The following is a 14,067-nucleotide window of genomic DNA, read 5'->3' on the forward strand; positions in this document are numbered from 1 at the left end:
TAAGGGGCCTCTTTACAGTTGGCACTATGCATTGGGGCAGGTAGCGTTCTCCTGGCATCTGCCAAACCCAGATTTGTCCGTCTGACTGCTAGATGGTGAAACGTGATTCACTGTTTACACTGTTCCAGTGGCGAGCTCCAGCCGACGCTTGGCATTGCGCATGGTGATCTTAGGCTTGTGTATGGCTGCTCAGCTCCCAACAAACAGTTCTTGTGCTGACAGTGATTCCAGAAGCAGTTTGGAACTCAGTAGTGAGTGTTGCAACCTAGGACAGACAATTTTTACGTGCTACACGCTTCAGCACTCGGCAGTCCAGTTCTGTGAGCTTGTGTGGCCTACCACTTTGCGGCTGAGCCGTTGTTTCTCCTAGACTTTCCACTTCATAATAACAGCACTTACAGTTGACCGGGGCAGCTCTAGCAGGACAGAGTCTTGACGAACTGAATTGTTGGAAAGGTGGCATCCAATGACAGTGCTCCGTTGAAAGTCACTGAGCTCTTCAGTAAGGGCCATTCTACTGCCAATGTTTGTCCTTGATGTTATCCTCACAAATAATCCTGATAGGTATCAGTCTGGTGTTTTCTCTAATTACCTTAGTGATCACTGTTTTACAGCTTGTGTTCGTAATGGCTGCTCGGTGAAACGACCTGTCCTGATTTGTCATAGACGCTTGCTAAAAAACTTGAATGAGCAAGCCTTCCTTCATGACCTGGCCTCTGCAAATTGGTATAGAATCAGCTTGATCCCCTCTGTCGAAGACGCTTGGACCTTCTTTTTTTATATTTTCAGTGGTATAACACACCCCATAAAGATAATGAGAAAAAAAACAGGTTCAGCCCCTGGTTCGACCGTGATCTTGCAGAGTTACTCCACCTCAAGAATTCCATTTGGCGAAAGGCTCGGCACACACATACTCAGACTGACTGGCTCTCGTTTAGGCAAATGAGAAATAAGTGCACTCAGGCTATCCGGAAGGCCAAAGTTAGTTACTTTAAGGAGCAATTCTCTCTCTGTGGGTCTAACCCCAAAAAGTTATGGAAAACGGTTTAAGACCTGGAGAATAAACCCTCTTCCTCACAGCTACCCATGTCCCATGATGTGGTTGTTACTGACAAGGAGCACATGGCTGAGCTCTTTAATCACCATTTCATTAAGTCAGGATTCCTATTTGACTCAGCCATGCTTCATTGCCCATCCATCATTTCCTCATCTCCCACCCCTTCTAATGCGACTAGCCCTGATGCTCCTCCCGCTTTTTTCCCCCTGCCCCGCTACAAAATTTATCTGAGTCTAAGGTGCTAAAGGAGCTCCTTAAACTTGACCCCCCAAAGACATCTGGTTCAGATCCTTTCTTTAAGGTTGCAGCCCCTATCATTGCTAAGCCTGTCTCTCCTTTCTGGGGAGGTTCCCATTGCTTGAAAGGCAGCCACGGTGCATCCTTTATTTAACGGGGAGATCAAGCTGATCCTAACTGTTACAGGCCAATTTCTATTTTGCCCTGTTTATCAAAAGTGTTGGAAAAACTTGTCAATAATCAACTGACTGGCTTTCTTGATGTCTATTGTATTCTCTATTCTCAGAGAATGTAATGTCCATTTCTTTACCATAAGCCACCTCTAACATCGTTTTGCAGTACGTCCAACCGGCCTCACAACCGCTGACCACGTGTAACCATGCAAGCCCAGGACCTCCACATCTGGTTTCTTCACCTGCGGGATCGTCTGAGACCAGCCACCCAGATGAAACAGGAGTATTTCTGTCTGTAATAAAGACCTTTTGTGGGGAAAAACTCATTCTGATTGGCTGGGTCTGGCTCCCAAGTGGGTGGGCCTATGCCCTCCCATTGCTGCACCCCTGCCCAGTCATGTCAAATCCATAGATTAAGGCCTAATTTATTTATTTAAATTTACTTGATTTCGTTAAATGAACTGTAATTCAGTCAAATGATTTAAATTGTTGCATGTTGCTTTTATATTTTTGTTTTTCCCATGTTCCTGACTTTCCCTGGCCTGTCTTCTGTTGGTTCACCTGCTCAAACCTTTTCTTCATCCAACACTCCTTATTTCGTTTTCCTTGCTTCTCTCTTTCTTGATAGACAAAAAATAAGTTGAAGACAGCATCCAAGTCAATAAAGAAGACAACTGTACTTGTACATTTGAAATATAGTTGTAATCAGTTCAATTTCACCACTGTTGCAACCAAAATGCTGTATCCCTGACAAGATCAACACAAAGGAAGACAAACGCCTCGCAGACAGACAGCAAACGAGCGGATTATTTGGGGGAGAAAATAAGCAAAAAATGTGTAGTGTGGTGAAGTCTTGCGCCACTCTCAGGGTTTAGTCAATACTGCAGCACAAAAAAAGTGCATTACAATCAATGCCTCTAAATAATATGGGAAGGGCGGGGGGCAAATAAACGTTTCAGTTAGAATACCAAATCCATGAAATTAAAACATTTGTAGCATTTTTATGGCAGACATTTTTGAAATACGACGTCATTACAAAGACAGGCCTTAACAGCACAGTGTCCATACTTGATCAACCCATGACATTCATTAAAACTGGTATTTTATTTGACGAAGGAATTCTTGTCTTACGGTAATGATGCTGTATGAAACTAACTCCACAGTTGTCTAATTGAAGGACAAAAATCTCCCTCACCCCCACCAGAGAGAGCTTGCTGCTGGCGAGACATTCGATTCATAGCTGCAAAATGGCCGACCGTCAACCAACTGACTTTCCAGCGCTTTAAAAACGAATTCTTCTGCACATTAGCTAGGTTTACATTATCTTAGTACTTACTTACAAATCAAGAGCACCAACAAGTATATTTCTTTGTTAGCCACATAACGTTACTTCATTATTCGTTTAGGGGCTGTTGATTTTCAAGTAGCCTCGAATGACAAAAAAAAAAAGAGGATTTCGCACTGAAGCACTTTAGCCACAGATGAAAGAGGAAATAATCTTAGCTTTAGTTAGCTAGCTCTATTTCATATGTGATTCCTGAGGTGAGTATATCTTCGTCACTATTTGTAAAGTTGTTGGTTAACTGCATGCATATTTTGCAATAATATGCATATTCCATAGATAAGAGGCTATTGCTAACAGTCTTGCAACGCAGCAATTTTCTGTCGACATCGATGCTAAAATATGGCTAGCTAGCATGCTACAGAATTGATGTCGTCGCGCGAGTGAGCATCTGGAGAAGTTCTCTTGACGCTTACTTCAGTCACGAGCAGACCAATCTAGCAATATAAATTCGGAGTCTGGGTAGTAATCCTGCAGCAAATAATGCTGGCATACTTGTATTTAAAAAAACAAAGATGGTGTTAGCTTGCTAGCTAGTTTAGCAACTTGTTACAGGGTGTGTAGTTAGTCGACACAGCAGATAGCTAATTTAGCTACATCTCTTTTACCTTGCTAGGTCGGTGCAAGACCTCGCGTACACTAAAAATATGAAGATGTTGGTCCATTTACCGTTAGTCAGCGAACTACCTGTGTTGCGTGGATAGATAACGTTAGCTACTCGGTTTCGTGATCTGAGCCTGTTCGTGTCATGTGTCCATTTTTAGCCCGCCATAGTTTCATAACGATGGCTAACATCCATCGACATGCAGCGTTTTGGTTGTTAGCCACGGTTGATAAATGGCCACCATCAGCAGGGTTTAGCATTAGCTAGTTATATTGTAATAATTGTTGCACCTTCATACTTGCAAAGGTAGCTAGCGAACTATGTTGCTTATTCCCATGCACGAAAGGTTACGTGCGTGCATGAAGGATGGCTGTTGCAGCTAACGTAACTAGCTACAGTAGTTACCCTGAGCTCCCGAAATCATGACAACTGTGGCTCATAGTGAGCCCCCATAGCCTCTAACGCTAACTATGTCACTGATAAATAAGGGCCAGATAGCTGCACATTCGCATCATGATCAGTTTCGATGTCTTTACAGGCCATTTTCAGAGCATTGTGTCCATGACAATCTGTCACCTTGACTCTTATCAACAATGAGTGTGCTGGCAGTTCATGTATTTTTGTGATGTAACGTTACATGCCCCGTTTTTTATTTGAATGCTTACTTATGGGTTCCTTAAGATAAATACCAACCCGTTTAGTATATCTGGCCTTTCAGAAACAGTAACTGCATTTTAGTAGGTGTGTCAGTCCCGTGTGGCTCAGTTGGTAGAGCATGGTGTTTGCAACGCCAGGGTTGTGGGTTCGATTCCTACGGGGGACCAGTACGGAGAGAAAAAAATGTATGCATTCACTACTGTAAGTCGCTCTGGATAAGAGCGTCTGCTAAATGACTAAAATGTAAAAGTCAAGGCAGCCATACTTCAGATCCCTTACAATGCTGTCATGGTATAGGCTAGCTAGCGATAAGTCATAGTTTGAAAACAAGGCATTAGAAAGTGTGTCCCTGCTTTGTCAACAGGACTGGGCCTTTAGCATTCGAAGCTTAGAACAAGACCTGAACACTCCATCCTTTTACTGGCTAACTCACAAGGCTTGGAGGGGAGGATAAACCTGAAATTTCCTGCAGGTGTATTATGTGGATAATTACCCTATGCTTGGCAGGTGCTGTACTGTTCAGTCTTCTGAGCCCTAGGCTGTAAATCATTGTGGCTCAAGCCAGTATACAGATTGTTCTAAGGACAGTTGCACTGGTTTGCGGTTTATAATGTGTTTCTTCTATTTCCTCTCTCCCCAAGAAAGGAGTATCAGGAAAGGGAACAGTAGTTCATGGAAGACAAGAAAAGGAAGAAAGACGACAAAAGGAAAAGGGAAGCATCTCAGAAGGTAATGATGTATTTCCACGCCAACATACAACTTTGCCCTGAATGATGCTCAGTTTAACTTGTTGCAGTCTTATTGTTTTTCTTAGAACTTAAGTTTTGACACAGTCGTACTCTGATGAACCAGATTATAGGCTACATGATATCACCAAGTTGTGATGACCTGGCCAGCTGGGGCATATTCCGTATTGCAAAGTTGTATGCAATACACACAACACGTCTCAATAAATTAAATGTAATGAATAATAGATTGTTGATTACTGTTGTTATGCCTGGCACTCTGTCCAGACCACAGTACTCCAACCAGCCAGTGCCACTGCCGAACATTTTACTGTTTCATTGACCTACTTTGCCGTTCATACAGTTCTGTTTGTCTTTCACTTGAATGTCTTTAATGAATGAATTAATATCTCCATATTTGGCTTCTTATTTCAGGTTGCAGAGCAAAAAAACAAAGGTGAGTGGTGTCTTTGTGTCCTCTGCTAGATTCACCTGGTTGCAATGTTCACAACGTCGCACCTGTTTCTCTGTCTGCTTATGGCAGTCTTGTCGTTCTCATCGCTAGCATTTTTTTTTTGCGACAACTAACGAGGAACTTAGTACTGTTCCAGTATGCAGATTTTTTTTGTCACTGATCATTTGTACTAATCACGATTTCGCAAGTGCTTGCATCTTTGGCCCATAGACTTGCCCAAAACTGTCTGAGTTTCTGTTCGGAGGGGTGGAGACTTTGCTAGCGACTTCGCTAGTCTCATTAGTACATTTTCTAATATTTCTCCCACCAGAACTTAATCAAGCATCTGATGCAATTACGCAAGATTTTAGTTCTGGGTGCCTGAGCTCTGTTTGTTTATGCGGTTGGCTTTGTGCTTTGTCACTCCAGTGACACACTATCCAGCAGATAAAGAGCACAGTTTCTTTCCCTCTTCCATCCTTCTCACAAGTAACTGAATATTGGAATATATTAAATCAAATCGTATTTGTCACATGTGCCATACACAACGGGTGTAGACCTTACAGTGAAATGCTTACAACCTTAACCAACAATGCAGTTTAAAAAAAAAAATAATAATAAAATAAAAGTAACAAATAATTAAAGAGCAGCAGTAAAATAACAATAGGGTGGCTATATACAGGGGGTACCGGTACAACACATTGGCTCTGTACCAGTACCCCCTGTATATATTAGGGAATGCATTTGGAAAATATTGACATGCATTTGAAAATACTCATACAAATATTGCAGTACTCCATGCATTGTAACTCTGGTCTGATTTGCTCTAGGGTTATTTGAAATGTATTTGGAAACCTTATGCGATCCCAGGATTTTCGGTAGTACTGACACTGAACACAAGGGGTGCTATTTTCGAACCCCAAAGGTTAGCAATGCTAACAAGTATATGTAAAATCCCATAGGGAATGCTAGCTAAATGCTCATGAACGCATTGCAAACATTTTATACAGTCTCTGACAAACAATTTGCAGGACAGACATCCCAGCTCTTAAAGTTATACAAGTAATGCAAAATTGCTACTAAGCAAATATTAGACAGTAAGTCTCTAGATCCAGGATGGGATTCTTTGCTGTTACCAAGACTCTTAATTTTGCAAGAAGCTAGCTAACTAGCCTCTAAATTAGCAAACCAAATGTACAACTGCAGAGCATTTAGCACATTTTAGACAGTTAACTTAGTTATAAGATATCTAGCTGGCAAAGTTGTAATTTCCATACTGTAACTAGATTTCCTGACGGGTGCTGCACAACAGTCAACGGTCTCTCGTCGTTATGTGCTTGAAAACATACACCATATGACTGGGGACTACCAGTAAGCTTTGAAATGTGAAGTGTGAAATGAAGAACGCAATCTGCTTTATCTCCTAACTTAGGGCAGAAGTTGACTGCAGTTATTGACTTAAAAAGTAGCTACAGTTATTCCGAATGATAAAGAATCTTAAATAGTTTCAACGGTCATCCATTGGCTATTTCCAAATACCCCTGTTCACAGCCCAAGCCAATTTCAAATAACCCAAGCCAATTACTTGAAAATACTTCAAATGAAAGTAGTATATTTGGCTACATTATTTGAAATACACATGTATTGAACCAGGTCTGGTCTATTGTTTAGATGCATGTGGCTATTTGACTCTTATTTCAAACGATGATTGCTTGATAAAATGTTTTTTTTATCCACTAGGAAATGTTCTTTTAATTTCATATCACCATTTTTATGCTGAATGTCCTCTATACTCCTTACTGACCTCTCTCTCTTCTTCTTCACCATGCAGTGCCAGAATTGACCAAGCCCTTGTCCACCCAGTCTCCTGCTGCCCCCAGTTCTGCTTCCCCCAGCCCTGGACCCACCCCCTCGCCATCCTCCTCCCCTGCCACCGCGGCTGCAGGCGGCGCCCCCCCTCAGGGCGGGAACAATGCGAAGCGGCCGGCGGTGGCCAACGGACAGCCCCCCACAGCAGGCACCCAGGCCCCCCAGCGCTACATGCCCCGCGAAGTGCCCCCGCGATTCCGCTGCCAGCAAGACCACAAAGTGCTACTGAAGAGGGGCCAGCCGCCGCTGTCCTCCATGCTACTGGGTGGGGGCGGAGGGGGAGACGGCCCCAACGCAACCATGGCTGCTGCCTCAGGTGGGTGTCTGGCATGAGTCGACATGGGGCATTATGCGAAGTTAGGCTCCGTTTGAATACTTTAGAAGTGCATCCCACTTTACTCGCTTTGTCTTGGTATAACGTTTTGGGGAAAACTATTTGTTCTCTCATTGTCCAAGTCCATAAAAATTGGGCGGCAGTCAATGTGTGTCTATCATGTGTCTTTGTTGTTTCCCGTCCAGATTCCAGTCCAGGCTATGTGGGTCCAGCTGCACCCTCACTGCCCCTCACCTCATCATCCTCTTCATCATCAATCGCTGCTTCTTCTACTTCTTCAAATTATGCAAATTCCACGTGGGGGACGGGCTCTGGCAGCCTGCCCTCCTCTCAGGGCAGGGAGAAGGTCATTGTGGACGGCTCGGACCTAGAGGAGTGGCCTAGCATCGCCCCTGGCGACGGGAGCGGAGGAGGTGGAGCTTCAGGGCCTGGAAGCGGTAGTGAGTCGTCGGGGGAGGGCGGTGGTGGAATGCCGAACAGCTGTGCCTCATGGAAAGGGGGTGATCCTGGCAGTCCTTCACCCACTTCCTCGTTCTCAATGTCCAATGAATGTATGCTGTCCGGCAGTGTGGTGTGGGGGTCTGCTGCCTCACAGGGTCCTGTAGAAGGGAATGCAGCCCCAGGGACGTCATTGCCACCCATTCCCAAATCCTCCCCTCTGCCAGTGGGGCCTGATGGCTCCCTTGGTGGCAGTGGGGGGATCCCTGGTGCCAACTTCAACCCAAATGCCAACCCTTCCGCCTGGCCTGCCCTAGTGCAGCAGGATGGAGCTGGGGCAGCTTCCTCTGAAGGTGCCCCCCCCTCTTCCTTCCTCCAGAGCCAGGTTGGGTCTCTGTCTGCCAACAACCCTCCCCCGGCCCTGGGGAACCCACCTCTAGCTTTGAATCAATCCGCTCATCAGCACCAACTTCACCAAATGCAATCCAGAGACAGAGAGCACCCGTCGGATGGGGGCTGGGGTGGAGCAGCACTGGAGACCGGAGCAGGACCAAAAAACGCGGGGACAGGGGAGGGAGCCAATATAGACTGTGGGGGAGGAGCCAACGGGGGAGACAACCTCTCTGCTTCCCAAACCTCTTCCTCCTCCTGGGGAGGCCAGCCTTTCCCCGCTGCTAACTCCAAAACGGGTGCCTCAAGGACTGATGGTTGGGAAGGGGGAGCTGCTGAGGGTGGTGGAGGCTCGCGGTGGGGGTACAGCGCTCAGGGGGGTAATGGAGGGAAAGCCTGGGGCGCTGGAAGTGGGGGTAACACTCAGACCGCCGGGGTATCTCAGGGAGGGTGGGGAGGGGGAGAGCGAGGGTCTTCAGTTGGAGACTGGGGAGGTAATTCAGGTGGTATGGGTGGAAGTGGTGGAGTTGGCAATTCAGGAGGGGAGGCTGGTGGTGTCGGCGGCCGCAGCAGTAGCAGCAGCAGCAGTGGGGGCAGCATCGGCAACCCCCCTGCCGCCGCCTCTTCTCCCAAATCATCCACCACTACGACAAGAGCTTTGGACAATCAGAAGGGAGTTGGAGTGGGGGACGGAGGGGCAGAGGGGGACACAGGGGAGTGGGGGGGAGGCCGGGGCGGAAGAGGTCATTCTTCATCCAGCGGTGGAGGAAACTCCAGAGGTGGCGGAAATCACAATCAACACCATGGGTATGGCCACCACCGGTATTCCCACCCCCCACCACCCAACCCTGAAGTGGCCTTACAGGCAATGCTCAGCCGCAATGACCTGGACCCGCGCGTCCTCTCCAACACGGGCTGGGGCCAGACCCAGATCAGACAGAACGTGGCCTGGGACCTAGAACCAGGAAAAGGAGGTTCTGGATTGTCTGCTTCATCCAAAAACTCTCCACCTCCCATTGGTCCGTCTTCTCAGTACTCCACTGGCTCTGCTACAACTACTGATTCTCCTTCCCTTCTCCCTGGCTCAGCTCCCAACCTGAACTCCAACCCTTCCCTGGGGACCTCTGGTGGCTCTGGGGAGGGCTGGGAGAGTGGTGGTAACAGCAGCAGCGGTTGCAGCAACTCCCTACCCAACCGAGGACCACCTCACCCGGGATCCAACATGAGGAATCCTTCTGGTGTCACACAATCTGCGTCAATGACCACTGGAGCAGGTATGGGAGGAGGAGGAGGCCTTGGACCAGGCCAGGGGAAGCCTACAGGAGGCTGGGGTGGGGTAGGATCAGGGGAGAGCCAAGGAAAAGGATGGGGGAATGAAGGATCAGAGTGGGGTGGAGGGAGGGAACGTAGTAGTAGAGGAGGAGGTGGTGGGGGTGGTGGAGGAGGAGGGTGGGGAGATAATGGACAACAGGGTAACCAAGGTGGAGGAGGAAGTGGCTGGGGAGGCAGCCAGGAGGAGAAGGGGACAGGAGGAGGATGGAAGGAGATGGGGAGGGATGGAGGAGGGTGTGGTGGACAGAGGGAGAGGGGTGGGGGGGACTGGGGAGAGCGAGAGGCCAAATCAAGCAGTGGAGGAGGAGGATGGGGAGAGGAAAGGAAAGGTGGGGGAGACTCAGAAGTCGGTACGTGGGGTAGCTGGGATGAGGGAGCCCCGAGGAGAGCCTGGGGGGCAGGAGGTACATGTGGAGGAGGGGCAGATGTGGACATGGGGGGCAGCAAACCCCACCAGGGGCGTTGGGGTGGAGGGGGGGGTGGGAAAATGCACCCGTCACAGATGCCAAACAGCCAGACAGCCTCTCTGAAAGGCCCCATGGCACAAAAGCAGCAGCACCAATCACAGCCCCAGCAGCAGCCGCTACCGCAGCAAGCGCTGGACCCAGGGGACATGCAAGGAGGAGGGGGCTGGGGGAGACCATCGGGCCCCCAGGCTCAAAACCAAAGCAGCTCAGGCTGGACGGCCGGACCCATCCCCAGTGGTCCTAACGGAGGAGAGGGGCCGCAGTCCAGCGGGTGGGAGGAACCTTCACCACAATTCATTAGCAGGAAGATGGACATTGACGATGGGACGTCGGCTTGGGGAGACCCCAGCCAGTTTAATAACAAGGCTGTCAACCTGTGGGAGAAGAACGGCGTTCCCGCTGGTCAGCAGCTGCCAATGCACGGCCAGGGACCAGGACCACCGCCCCAACAGCAGCCGCCTGGGCCTCCAGCTCTGCAGCAGCAGCCTGGGCCTGGGAGGCAGCCCACTGGGATGGGAGGCAGGGACATCAACCCTGGCCATGGACCTGGACCTGGGAAAGCTCCAGGGATGGGTAAGAGACTAACTGTTAGGCTGATGTGTTATACTTTGTGATACTGGACTGTTCGCGTAGATTTTTTTTAAATATAAGATTAAGCCTATTACCTAATAGACATGCGGAGTGGAAATCAGTCTTTCCCATAAACCTATAGAGCACAGTACATAAATCACACCACTGTATCACTGATGGATACATCCCTATGCCTGCCCATGTGTAGCTCCATCGTCTGGCTGGGACGGTGGCTCTCCCTCCGACCCCCCGGTGGACAACGGCACCGCAGCCTGGGGGAAGCCCACTGAGACCCCCACCGGCTGGGGAGACCCTGGGGAGGAACCTGGGAAGAACACCTCTGGCTGGGGAAACCCCTCACCCAACCCCATCAAATCTGGTAAGGAAAATAACTACTGTAAAGCCTCAAAAATACATGACGATGTCTGATTAGGTACAGTGCATTCGGAAAGTATTCAGACCACTTTCCTTTTTCCACATTTTGTTACGTTACAGCCTTATTTTTCCCCTCATCAATCTACACACAATACCCCATAATGTAAAAAAACAGGTTTTTCAAATTTTTTGCAAATTACAAATAAACCGATTTACACATATTCGTAAGTATTCAGACCCTTTACTCAGTACTTTGTTGAAGCACCTTTGGCAGCGACTACAACCTCAAGTTCTTGGGTATGACACTACAAGCTTGGCACACCTGTATTTGGGAAGTTTCTCCCATTGCTGCACAGCTATTTAGCAGGTTTTCATCAAGGATCTCTCTGATCTCTCTCTGTTCTGTTAATATTTCCCTCGATCCTGACTAGTCTCCCAGTCCCTGCTGCTGAAAAACATCCCCACAGCATGATGCTGCCACCACCATGCTTCACCGTAGGGATGGTGCCAGGTTTGCTCCAGATGTGACGCTTGGCATTCAGGCCAAAGAGTTCAATCTTGGTTTCATCAGACCAGAGAATCTTGTTTCTCATGGTCTGCGTCCTTTAGGTGCCCTTTGGCAAAGTCCAAGTGGACTGTCATGAAGTTAGTGCCATTCTGCCCACAGAGCAGTGACCGAGTTCTAGTGAGCAGCGACCATTTTTGACCATGGCCGTTATAATATTCTATTCACTCTAATCATGCTAAATTCTCAGAGTGAATCGTCAGTAACTTTTTAACCATTAATGGTAGAGACATAGGGTTTGTTTACAAAATGTCTCCCAAAAAATCGACACAATCACAGATTTGCAGTGTCATCATAACACACAGCATATTATTGGTGTAATAATGCTACTCATTGTTATTTCCATAGCAGGTTCAAAGTCTATGCAAGAAGGAGGCTGGGGTGAGGGAGACCAGGGCTCGGTGGCGGCCTCGCGTCACTCCAGCTGGGAGGAAGGGGAGGAGGGAGGAGCAGGGGTGTGGAACAGTGAGTCCCAGGGCAGCAGCTCCTCCTACAACAGTGGGGGCTGGGGCCAAGGTCACGGGGGCAAGAAGCCCAACAACAAGGTAGGACAGCATCCACAATGGGTTAGGTTAGGTTTTCTATGGTGGTTGCCTCATTCAGATACTTGAGAGGAGTTGGATTTTTGATGAGGCCTTTTGGTGGGAAGATGGCCTTTGTTTGTGCCAGAAAAAAACCTACTGCCAGAAATGTTATATCTGTATGTTTGTCTCTCAGGCTCCCCTGAAGAGTGGAGGAGGAGACTCCTGGATGAACCCCATGAACAAACAGTTCTCCAACATGGGGCTCCTGGTAAGTTTCAGAGAAAATGCTAAGTTTAGAGCCCACAGGCACCCACTGTGTGTTTGAGATACTGTATGTAGTGAGAAATGTGTTGTATCTATTACAATGAGAATGGCATGCCAATAGATATGGTGGGGTTGATTTATGATGGTGGTAGTGATGAGGATATGTGATGTGTTTGCAGGGTGATGATCCTAGTGGGCGGCCTCTGGACTTGGCACCTGGTCCTCCTCAGGATAAGAAGATGGAAGGAGAGAAGCGAGGGATGGGCCTGAATGACTACAATGGAGAGATGCGTAAAGGAGGGCAGAGAGCCATGGGAGGAGGAGGGATGGTCTACCGTTCACCTGGTTCCAAAGAGATGGGGCCTGGCGACCCTGGGCCTTACTTTGATAAGGTTGGTACCTCAGACCATAGCAATGCTCTGTGGATATGTCTCAAATGGCACCCTATTCCCTTTATAGTACACTACATTTGATCAGAGCCCTATAGGTATTGGTCAAAAGTAGTGCACTAAAGGGTACATGGTTCCATTTCGGACGCAACCTCTGTGACTTTGACTGTTCTCCAAGTACCACTTGTCTCGTTAACACTTTATTCTATGTCTCTTTCTTCCTTCCCCTCCTTCTTTTGGTATCCTTCTTCCTGTCCCCTCCTTATTTTGGTGTCCCGTTTCCTGTACCCTCCTTCTTTTGGTGTCCCTCTTCCGGTCCCTTCCCTGTCTCGCCTACTTCTTCCCCCATATTGGGAAACTACTTTGATTGGCTGTCACTGCAATCAGCAGACCTTGCCTTTCACCAATCAGGATGGGTGCCTTGGGGAGGAGTACTCTCCGCCCTCTGTCTACAAGCCCTCCCCCCTCTACAACCACACTATCCCCCCTAGACAAGTAAGGCTGTGTCCCTCTGTCTCCATTAGACCATCAGCTCATTGCTTCACCACTAACCTGGTCCCAGATCTGTTTCTGCTTTAGCCAACTCTGACTATTGTTGTTATTCCATAAGATCTGGGACCAGGCTACTTCACCACGTCTCCCTGTACATAGAAACTTCTCTTACTGTCCATCCCTCATAAATTGTGTTCTTCAAAAATCAATGAGTACATATCATTTAATAGAAGAAAAAAAACATGTATACAGCAATTGCAGATTTTCCCTTTAAGCATCAAGTAAAAAGTCCCCCAAAATCAGTTCCTCTGTGTCAGTGTTGTATCGTCCTCTTCTTCTGTCTCTCATTTCCCACCCTATCTCTCCCATCATTGTCTGTCAAAGAGTTAGCCATGTTTGTAACCCACTCCCTCCTTCTGTTTCCTTGTCAGGGTGGTCATAACATGTTTGGCAGCAGCGGTGGTGGGATGCCTCCGTCCAGACACCAGCCCGGTGTGCCACCCATAAACCCGTCCGCAGGGATACGAGCACAAGTGCCTCATCAGTTCCTGTCACCTCAGGTACCCTTATGTAAATCAGTCCTATATGCCCAAACCTCCGCTCAGAACAATAGATTTTTGGTCCGTTGGCTTCTTAGTAAGTTCTTTCTGTGAAACGTTGTTTCCAGAGATGTGATTTATTTCACCAGCCTGCTCTTGATCATCGGCTAATGGGAGTATTTAGGTGACCACACTCAATGGATAAACAAAAACTCACCAAATCGATGAGTAGTGCACTCACTGATTTGTTGTTTTGAAATGGAATGTGCT

At 47.8% G+C, this 14,067-nt stretch overlaps 1 protein-coding gene across 6 annotated transcripts in view; it reads left to right on the forward strand.

The window, feature by feature from the left end:
* The first annotated feature begins 2,544 nt into the window (after positions 1 to 2,544).
* The window catches only part of LOC106589538 (trinucleotide repeat-containing gene 6B protein-like), a 38,281-nt gene continuing 26,758 nt past the window's right edge, over positions 2,545 to 14,067 (forward strand). For 2 of the 6 annotated variants that reach the window (XM_082970369.1, XM_082970371.1), the window contains exons 1-11: positions 2,546 to 3,009; positions 4,712 to 4,799; positions 5,231 to 5,252; positions 7,081 to 7,434; positions 7,638 to 10,652; positions 10,858 to 11,028; positions 11,938 to 12,134; positions 12,307 to 12,381; positions 12,557 to 12,769; positions 13,154 to 13,261; positions 13,690 to 13,818. In XM_082970369.1, the coding sequence (XP_082826495.1) occupies positions 4,743 to 4,799; positions 5,231 to 5,252; positions 7,081 to 7,434; positions 7,638 to 10,652; positions 10,858 to 11,028; positions 11,938 to 12,134; positions 12,307 to 12,381; positions 12,557 to 12,769; positions 13,154 to 13,261; positions 13,690 to 13,818 (4,341 nt within the window). In that variant the 5' untranslated portion in view covers positions 2,546 to 3,009; positions 4,712 to 4,742. Of the gene's footprint in view, positions 3,010 to 4,711; positions 4,800 to 5,230; positions 5,253 to 7,080; positions 7,435 to 7,637; positions 10,653 to 10,857; positions 11,029 to 11,937; positions 12,135 to 12,306; positions 12,382 to 12,556; positions 12,770 to 13,153; positions 13,262 to 13,689; positions 13,819 to 14,067 lie in introns of all 6 variants that reach the window. The other 4 variants (XM_082970372.1, XM_082970370.1, XM_082970373.1 and 1 more) reach the window with 4 other exon arrangements.

Source organism: Salmo salar, chromosome 28 (genome assembly GCF_965601325.2).
Source record: "Salmo salar chromosome 28, fSalSal1, whole genome shotgun sequence".
Lineage (NCBI taxonomy): Eukaryota > Metazoa > Chordata > Actinopteri > Salmoniformes > Salmonidae > Salmo > Salmo salar.